Below are 8,661 nucleotides of genomic sequence, written 5' to 3'. Positions count from 1 at the left end.
CCATCCCCACCCGCGCCCCCCGCAGGCGGAGCTGGAGACCCTGGTACTGTCCCGCAGTCTGATGGAGGAGCTGCAGAGTACCGTGGATGCGCTGGAGACCAGCGTGCGGGGCCTGCCCCCCAGTGCCCAGGAGAAGGTGGCCGAAGTGCGGCGCAGCGTGGACGCCCTGCAGGCCGCCTTTGCCGACGCTCGCCGCTTCGGAGACGTGCCGGCGGCCGTGTTGGCAGAGGGCCGGGGCAGCATGGCCCGGGCCCACGCCTGCGTGGACGAGCTGCTGGAGCTAGTGGTGCAGGCCGTGCCCCTGCCCTGGCTGGTGGGGCCCTTCGCACCCATCCTCGTGGAGCGGCCCGAACCCCCGCCTGACCTGGAGGCCCTGGTGGACGAGGTCGTCGGGGGGCCTGACCCCCGCTGGGCGCACCTGGACTGGCCGGCCCAGCAGAGAGCCTGGCAGGCCCAGCACGGGGAGGGAACAGTCCTCTCGGGGAACATTCCCGAGGAGGAACCTGAGCCCCCCAGCCGCCCCAAGCACACTCTGATGCCTGAGCTGGACTTTTGACCCGATGGGACCGCGTAGGCAGCTGGAGGCCCTCCTGCACCCCGAGATCCCTGCTGTCCCCTAGCGGCTATGCGTCAGCACTACTAGCCGAAGCCTTGGTCTTGGCTATTGCGTGGAGTTGGAGACCGAGCTCTGATGTCAGATCGCCCCCAGTCTTTCCCATATGAGGACTTGAATGTAACTAGCCCCAAGCTGGTTTCACTGGCTGTGGTTCCCATTGCTCCACTCTAAGAAGCTGATCAAAACTCCCCAGAGGATCACATGTTTTGCCCATGTGATAGAAGCATCTAGAGGCACATGCTTCTGTCTGGAGCTTTGAAAAGTAAGTGAGTGTCCTTTTCCTCCCCCAGCTTTTCTATCTCGGACTGAGGGGTCCTCAGCTGGACTTGCTGCCCCCACTTGCTTAGCCATTTGGCATTTACTCTCCAGAATAAAGACTATTGGTGTTGTCCAGAGGCCAGTGTTGCCTGCTTGCTGTTGTCCAGAGACCAGTGCCCTCTGTTCCAGCCGAGGTGGGTCTCAGTGGTGGGGTGCTGGGGGCTTCGGAGGTGTGCAACCATATGGCACGAGCCGGGGTTCAAGACTTGAATGATGCCACCCTGATGAGCTAGACCTCCTCCTGTCTGGAGTTCCACTGTGTGTGCCCCACCCACCTGGGTGAAGCATTCAGATGTCGTTTCCTGGAATGGAAGTCATTGACACTTTAGTATAAATGAATGTTTGGGAAACTGCAAGGAGCAGGATCAAGAGGAGGAGGGATCAGAGGAAGCAGCCGCTCCTATGCCCATCTCCCTGTGGCTTCTCTGGCTGCACCGGTCAGGATGGGGGAGACAGAGGCAGGGCAAGGGCCACAGGCTAGTCTCGTGGGGGCCCTCCTGTCCTCTGACCGCATTCTTGGCTGGCCCTGAGGTCCCCCCTGAGGCCACTCAGGGTGTTGGGAAACCGCAGTCTGATGTGGTAAGGTCAGGGTGGCCCCTGGCTTCCCTGGGATCTGGCCCAGGGGTGACTGTGGGAGTCCCAGCCGCTTTGCACCAGCTAGATTCACCTCCCTGCCACTCCTCAGGAACATCCCTGTTGCCCTCAGACCAACTATCCTCACTCCTCACCCTGGCATTTGAGGACTTCCAGTTTCATCCTTGGGATGACTCAGACACTGCTGTGGTCCCAAGGAGCTGTGCACATCTCCCCACCTCAGGGCCTTTGTTCAGGCTGTGCCTGGAACACCTCCCACCCTCCCGTCTTTCTCTTGGCTACATCTCATCCATCCTCAAGCCCAGCCCCAGTGCCACCTCCTCCAGGAAGCCTTCCCTGACTCTACTCCTGTGGGATATCTCCAACCCTCTATAGCCTACCTTCTTGGAGCTCCAAGTCCTTTCTATCTGGATATAAACCACAGGCAGCCTTGGCTTCTCTTTCCCTGAGAGGCTGGGGGCTCCTGGAGGGCCAAGCTCGGTGAGAATGAGCAGAATGACACGTGGAAAGGGCGTGTGGCAGAGGCTTGGCTGTGGGGCATCAGTTTGACTAGAACTGAGGGGAGAGAAAGAGCCTGAGGTAAGTCCTGGAATCTGGGGGAAGGGCACAGTAGTGAAGACCCTGGGGCTGAGTCCCTGCCTTGCCTACAAATGGATGGGTCAGCAAGTGAGCCTCTCTGAACCTCAGTTTTCTCCTCTGTGAAATGGGTATGAAAATAGGAGTAAGGCAGCAGTGCTCATGCCTGTGCAAAGGCCCTGGGGCAGGACAGTGCCTGGTGTCCCGAAGGAGCAGTGAGGAGGCCTGTGTGGAGCAGAGTGAGGAGGGGGAGAGAGAGGGAGGAGGGGAGGACAGGGAGGGGATGGGGCAGGAGTTGTGCAGTCTTGTGGGTGGTGGGTAGACTTGGGTTTTTACCCCCCAGGGAGGTGGGGAGGAGGGCTGTGGGCAGAGGAGGGATGGGACCTGACTCAGTGTTTATGATCATTTTTGTTATTTTTGCTGGGTTGCTCCCCGTTTGCTGCATTGCAGCAGTCCTATGGGGAGGGGGAGGGGCTCACCCTGGTTTCCCACCCCCGCTTCCCTGCCACCTTTGGGAAGCATTGGCTGGAGAGAGTTTGGGAGATGCCCTTGTTTTGCTCCCCAGCTGTTTGGCAAACACAGTGATGGCTCCAAGGAAACAACCCAGTGGTCATCAGGCCACCACTGGGTCTGTGTCCCCACCCCCACCAGCACACAGCTGGGATCCCTGTCCCAGGGGCAGACAGGGGCGTTCAAAGGGGGCTTGGCCATCATTTCTCTGCTTGCCTACCCACCCACCTGCTTCACAGACAACCAACCTGAAGGTCTAGGTTCAAATCTTGTCTTTGCCACTTCCCAGCTCTATAGCCTCAGGCACAGGATGCCTTTTCCAGAAGCCACCCTGGGTTGACCCAAGCCCACCAGGCCCAGATCTCACTCTTGGGGTACCCCCCAGTTCAGTTGGTGCCCTGTCTGGGTCTGTATTTAGGCCCTTTCTCAAGGGAAGTCCTTTCTGGAGAGTGACACATCCCCTCCCTGCCCCAGACAGACCCTGCTCCTCTCTTTCTCCCTGGACAATGCTAAGCTGATGTCTGTTGAACACCTGCTATGTACCAGACTCTGGGATCAACAGGTTACATGCATGACCTCATTTCATGCTCACAACCACCCTCTGAGTTGGCCCATTTAGCCAAACATTCCTTAAGTGCCACCTGTGTGCTGGGTGCCATCCTGTTGCAGGGAACAAAAGACAGCCCTGATGGATGTGAGGGTGGAAGCCATGGGGGTGTCTGGGGAAGATGCTCCAGGCAGAAGGAATAATAATAGCAGGTGCAAAGGTCCTGGAGCAGGACCAGGCCTAGCAATCTGGAGGAACAGAGAGGAGCCCTGGGTCGTTGAAGTGTGGTGAGGGAGGGGGAAAGAGGGAGGAAGCAAGACCCTGTGGGCCATGGTGAGGTGTCTGGAGGGGCAGCTGAAGCACACAGACGGTAACTGGCCAAGGCAAGGTGGCCCTGCAAAGCAACTGGAACACACCCATCACCCAGGTGGACACCAGAGGCTGAGAGGGTAAGCAGGCTGTGCCTCGAGGGTATGGGACGACCCGTGAATCACTCAGCCTGGTGGGGGCAGGTGCTGTGGGAAGAGGCTGCCGGGCACTGGGAGCAGGGGAAAGGTGCTGGGCACTGGGCCCACGCTGGGCCGGTCGGGCAGGCGGGCAGTCACGTGACCACCCAGAGCCCTCCCCCAACCCACTGGCTGCCTGCCTCAGCCAGCCCAGCCCGCACCACCCCAGACCCTATAAGGCCTGGGAGCTGAGAGCCCAGCTGCCGGCTGCACCGCCTGTCACTCCAAGGGACCCCCACACGGTCCAGGTGAGCAATGCCAGGGGTGAGGCCAGCCTCCGGGCAGGAGCTGGGGGACTGCTCGGGGTTATGGGTGTTGGGCAGGAGGCCCAGGAGCCCCCATTCATGCCCCTCCCCCATCTCTACCTCCTTCCAGCTGCCTAGAGTGTTACCATGTCTGCTCGAGATGGAGGCCAGGATCCCCCCAAACCCAAGGGCAAGGTGAGGGCAGGCATGGGAGGAAACGACCCCAGCTGGGCCCTGAGAAGCCCCTGGAACCTTAGGGAGGTGACCTCCATAGTCTTGGGGTCTGAAGGGGCTTCCCAGGTTGGTTGGGAGGGCTCTGAGAGCCACCATGCCAGTCTTCCATCTGGTCCCCAGCTGGAGGGTGAGGGGTGGAAGGATGCACTCAAACCTCAGTTCTTCCCCTGCTATGTGACCTTGGGCCAGCCTCAGCCCCTCTCTGAGCCTCAGTTTCCCCATTTGTGAGATGTGGGCCCTGAAAGGAAAAGGTCTTTAGAGACCCAGAGGATTATTTCTTCTGTCCCCGGGAGGTAGACTGAACCTGCGCATTGCTCAGGTGAGGAAACTGAGGCTCAGAGAGGCTGGGACACTTTCCTGAGGTCACCTAGGAGGAAGGGTCTGGGGCGGTCTGGGAACCCAGGGCTGTCTGATGTGCCCCTTGCCCCACCCCACCACACCTGGCTCTACTCACACACCCCCTACCCCATGTAGACCCTGGGCAGCTTCTTTGGGTCCCTGCCTGGCTTCAGTGCTGCCCGGAACCTGGTGGCCAATGCCCACAGCTCAGCAAGAGAGGCCCAGCCAGCTGCCGAGCCTGCAGGCGCTCCAGCCGAGGAGGCCGCCCAGCCCCAGGCTCAGGGTGAGTGGACAGCTCCATGGACGAGGCAGGGGCTCAGGAGGTGCACCCCAGAAGGGACTTCTGCCAAACTTGGGGGCGCTTATGTGCCTGTGTCGCCTCAATAGACCCTGTGAGACTGGCATGCTCATTTAGTGCCAGGTGGGGACTCAGAGCATCAATACGAGTGACCCGATGGGGCACAAGTCAGCCAGAATAGGGGCATGGACACAGCCGTGCTCCCATATTCTCAACGCCCCCTCCGCCTTCCATCACCCCATTTCTGATGTATCGTGGACATTCCATGGGTCTAAGCTCATCTGAGATTTTGATCCCAGTTCCAGATGGGGACAGCGGCTTCCCTGGGGTCACACAGCCTCCAGTTGCTCAGCCAGAGTGCTCAGGGCGGCCCTAGCCCCAAGGCCCAAAGAGGGGCTGGAGCAGGGGAGTGCAGGCTGAGGTGGCAGCTCTGGGCCCAGAGCCCCAAGCAGCTGACTTCTGCTCTGTATATCCAAGCTGGGTGGGCAGCTGCCAGCTGTAGTCAGGCGCGGCAAGGCAGGGCCCCAACTCCTTTCCCTGCGGCCGCCGCCCCCCTCCTCGTTGGGCATTCAGCACCCAGAACCCCAGCAGAGAGAACTCTAGGGAACCCCTGTGCCAGGGAGCCAGTCCTGGGGGTTGAGGGAGCCCCCGGTGAAGTCAGTGACTGAGCTAGGCCCATGGTCATGGATATCACCTTCTGTTGTCCCCGGCAGGGTTGCTGGGACATTCCTGACCTTTCAGGCTGTGCCCGCTGATTGTGCAATGGGCTCCAGGGTGGTTGATGCTAGCCCGCGTCCCTCCCTGGGTTGCCTCACTGGCTTTTGTCCCCCCAGCACCCGCTGACCCGGAGCAGACGGCCAGGGGGTTAGAGAAGACACTGCTGCCTTCAGACAAGGTGAGAGGGGCTAGCTGAGCCTGGTCTGATGGCCTTGCCTCCCTCTGGGATACCTCTTCCCTGGATGTTTCGGTTCCTGCCATCCGGAGGGTTGTCATAGGCCAAGGAAAAAGCAGACACCCCTGTGTGTACCGCTGTGGGGTAACAGGCCAGTCTTCCCCTTGGAGCCTCTATTTCTGCATCTGTGAAATGGGTGCAGTACTCCCTGGCACCATCCGGTCTACAGACATCCCACTCCCCGCCAACTCCCACCCTGGTGCTGTACCCAGCACAATATGACCGAAACAGTGGCAATGCACTCACCACAGGTCAGGCTCTGGGCTAAGTGCTTTACATGTGCTGTTTAATAGTTAATCCTCCCCACTGCAACAGGGAGGGAGCAATAGCACCCCACATAAAAGCTGAAGCACGGAGAAGCCAAGCCATTTGTCAAAAGTCACACAGGAAGACAAGGTAGCTTGGGATGTGAACCTTGGGCAGTCGGAAGCTGAACGATGGCCAGCACTGCATCCACCCTCGGTCCTGGATGAATGGGAACCACCCACGCAACCTTGTCCCCAAGGTCAGGGCAAGCAGAGTGGCTGATGTCAGACCACTGAGGGCCACAGCAGGGTGGCAGAGCTCCAATCCAACCCTTGCACTAAGCACACACCCCACTCTAGAGTCTTCTTTGACTCCCCTCTGCCCTCAGCTTGGCCATATCTGAGCTCCTCGGAGGGCAAAGTACTGCTTGGTTTGCCCTCTGGCCCAAATTAAAGCAGACTCTAGCAGCTTAGGGCCCCTCTCCCCATTTTTTCACTCCTCCCCCTCCATCCCTCTTCACTTCATTAGTGGAGTGTCTGCTACCTGCAAAGTTGGTCAGGGACCTTGACTCCTTTTTTTACCAGTCTTTGAAGGAGGTGCTGTCTTAATCACCATTTCTGAGATGAGGCTCAGAGAGGGGGTGTGGCTTGCCAGAGGTCACACAGCAAGTACGGGAGAGAGCTGGGATTTGAACCCAGGTCTCTGCGGGCAAGGTACCCACTTGAGATGATGTTGGGCAGAAGGGCAGGTGGTGAGACTATTTCCGGGCTTCTCAACTTCGCTATCATGGCCAATTCAGATTCAGATCATCCTCTGTGGGGGGCTGTCCTGGGCATTGTGGGGTGTTTAGCAGCATTCCTGACACCCACCCACTCTATGCCAGGAGCATGCTCTCTTTGAAGTCATGACTACCACAGATGTCCCGAGACATTGCCCAGTGTTAGGATCATCGGGGCAGGATCACTCAGGTTTAGGAACACCTGAATTGGAAACAGCACACTCCTGGTTGAAGCTGAGTGGTAGCCATCTTGAGGCCATCACAACCCTTCAGCAGTTTGGAAGAACTAGCAGAAACTGCCCTGTGCTACCAGGTTTCCCTGGTGGCTCAGTGGCAAAGAATCTGCCTGCCAATGCAGGAGACCAGGGTTCAATCCCTGATTTGGGAAGATCCCACATGCCTTGGAGCAACTGAGTCCATACTCCACAATTATTGAGCCTGTGCTCCAAAGCCCGCTCCACAATAAAAGAAGCCACCACAATGAGAAGCCCACACCACAACTAGAATGTAGCCTCCACTTGCCACAACTAGAGAAAAACCCACTCAGCGACAAAGACCCAGCACAGCCAAAAATAAATAAATTAAAAAAAAATGACATACCAAGTTATCAACTTGGTTCCTATGGCTCAGACCCAATACTTGGCCCTGTACTTTTCTGGTTATTACTTTAAAAGGTAATATTTATTTGGCTGCACCAGGTCTTAGTTGCTGCACAAGGGGTCTTTGATCTTTGTTGTAGCATTGGGGATCTAGTTCCCTGATGAGGGATCGAACCTGGGCCATCTGCATTGGGAGTGTGGAGTCTTAGCCACTGGACCACAAGGGAAATCCCCAGTTATCACTTTTCTAAACCTGGATCCCCTTCTTTTACTTGAATATATTCATGTTAACGAGCATTTGGTCACCTCAAATTTCTCCCTGTGATGGGGACAACAGGCTCAAAATTTTATGTAAACTGAGATTAGGCAAGATGAACAAAACATGTAATTCTAAGACTTGCTGAGCCTAGACTAAGGGATATTGGGCAAAGAGGGTGCTGCGGCATAGCTGTCAACAGTCAGGGTCTACCACATCTGGGCACCACAGGGCTCTGCGATGGAGCTTGATGGACTGTGTCCTGGGAGCCAGAGTAGGGGGTGTGTTGGGGTGAGAGGTGAGCTGGCCGGGTCTCCAGGGAGCAGGTCCCACTCCCCAGGGTATGTCAAGAATTGGGGGGAGGAGGAGATCTAGGGTAGGGAGGAGAGGTGTCTTTCAACTCTGCTTCATCACGAGTCTCTTGCCTCATCAGATGATCTCCGGGGCAAAGGAGCTGGTGTCCTCCCAGATGGCCAGGACCAAGGATGCTCTCTCCACAGGAATGGCTAGTATCGTGGACACGGCTAAAGGTGTGGTCCAGGGAGGCCTGGGGATGAGCCAGTCCACACTAACGGCCACCAAGGATGCTGTGGCCAGTGGGGCAACTGGGGCAGTGGGTGTGGCCAAAGGGGCCCTACAGACCGGTATAGACACCGCCAAGACAGTAGTAACAGGCACCAAAGATGTAGTGTCCACTGGGCTCACTGGGGCAGTGAGCATGGCCAAGGGCACAGTCCAGACTGGCATGGACACCACCAAGACCGTGTTGACTGGCACCAAAGACACTGTGTCCACTGGGCTCACTGGAGCCATGGGTATGGCTAAGGGGGCCATCCAGACTGGCATGGACACCACCAAAACTGTCCTGACTGGCACCAAAGACACCGTGTCCACTGGGCTCACTGGAGCAGTGAGCATGGCCAAGGGCACAGTCCAGACTGGCATGGACACCACCAAGACCGTCCTGACTGGCACCAAAGACACCGTGTCCACTGGACTCACTGGAGCCATGGGAGTGGCCAAGGGGGCTGTCCAGACTGGCATGAA

The 8,661-nt window shown here is 57.9% G+C and overlaps 2 protein-coding genes across 2 annotated transcripts in view; both read left to right on the top strand.

Annotated features, from left to right (window-relative positions):
- Positions 1-1,012, top strand: part of PLIN5 (perilipin 5) — an 11,429-nt gene extending 10,417 nt beyond the window's left edge. Inside the window, exon 9 of the mRNA XM_010828156.1 lies at positions 26-1,012. Within this exon, the coding sequence (XP_010826458.1) occupies positions 26-556 (531 nt within the window). The 3' untranslated portion in view covers positions 557-1,012. The remainder of the gene's footprint in view (positions 1-25) is intronic.
- A 2,805-nt stretch (positions 1,013-3,817) lies between these two features.
- Positions 3,818-8,661, top strand: part of PLIN4 (perilipin 4) — a 12,669-nt gene continuing 7,825 nt past the window's right edge. Inside the window, 5 exon segments of the mRNA XM_010828154.1 lie at positions 3,818-3,915; positions 4,043-4,107; positions 4,621-4,768; positions 5,617-5,678; positions 8,048-8,660. Coding sequence (XP_010826456.1) covers positions 4,060-4,107; positions 4,621-4,768; positions 5,617-5,678; positions 8,048-8,660 — 871 coding nt within the window. The 5' untranslated portion in view covers positions 3,818-3,915; positions 4,043-4,059.

This window comes from Bison bison, unplaced genomic scaffold (assembly GCF_000754665.1).
Source record: "Bison bison bison isolate TAMUID 2011002044 unplaced genomic scaffold, Bison_UMD1.0 scf7180017864492, whole genome shotgun sequence".
NCBI lineage: Eukaryota > Metazoa > Chordata > Mammalia > Artiodactyla > Bovidae > Bison > Bison bison.
The sequence above is the reverse complement of the archived record's forward strand: the minus strand, read 5'-3'. Positions and strand labels throughout refer to the sequence as shown.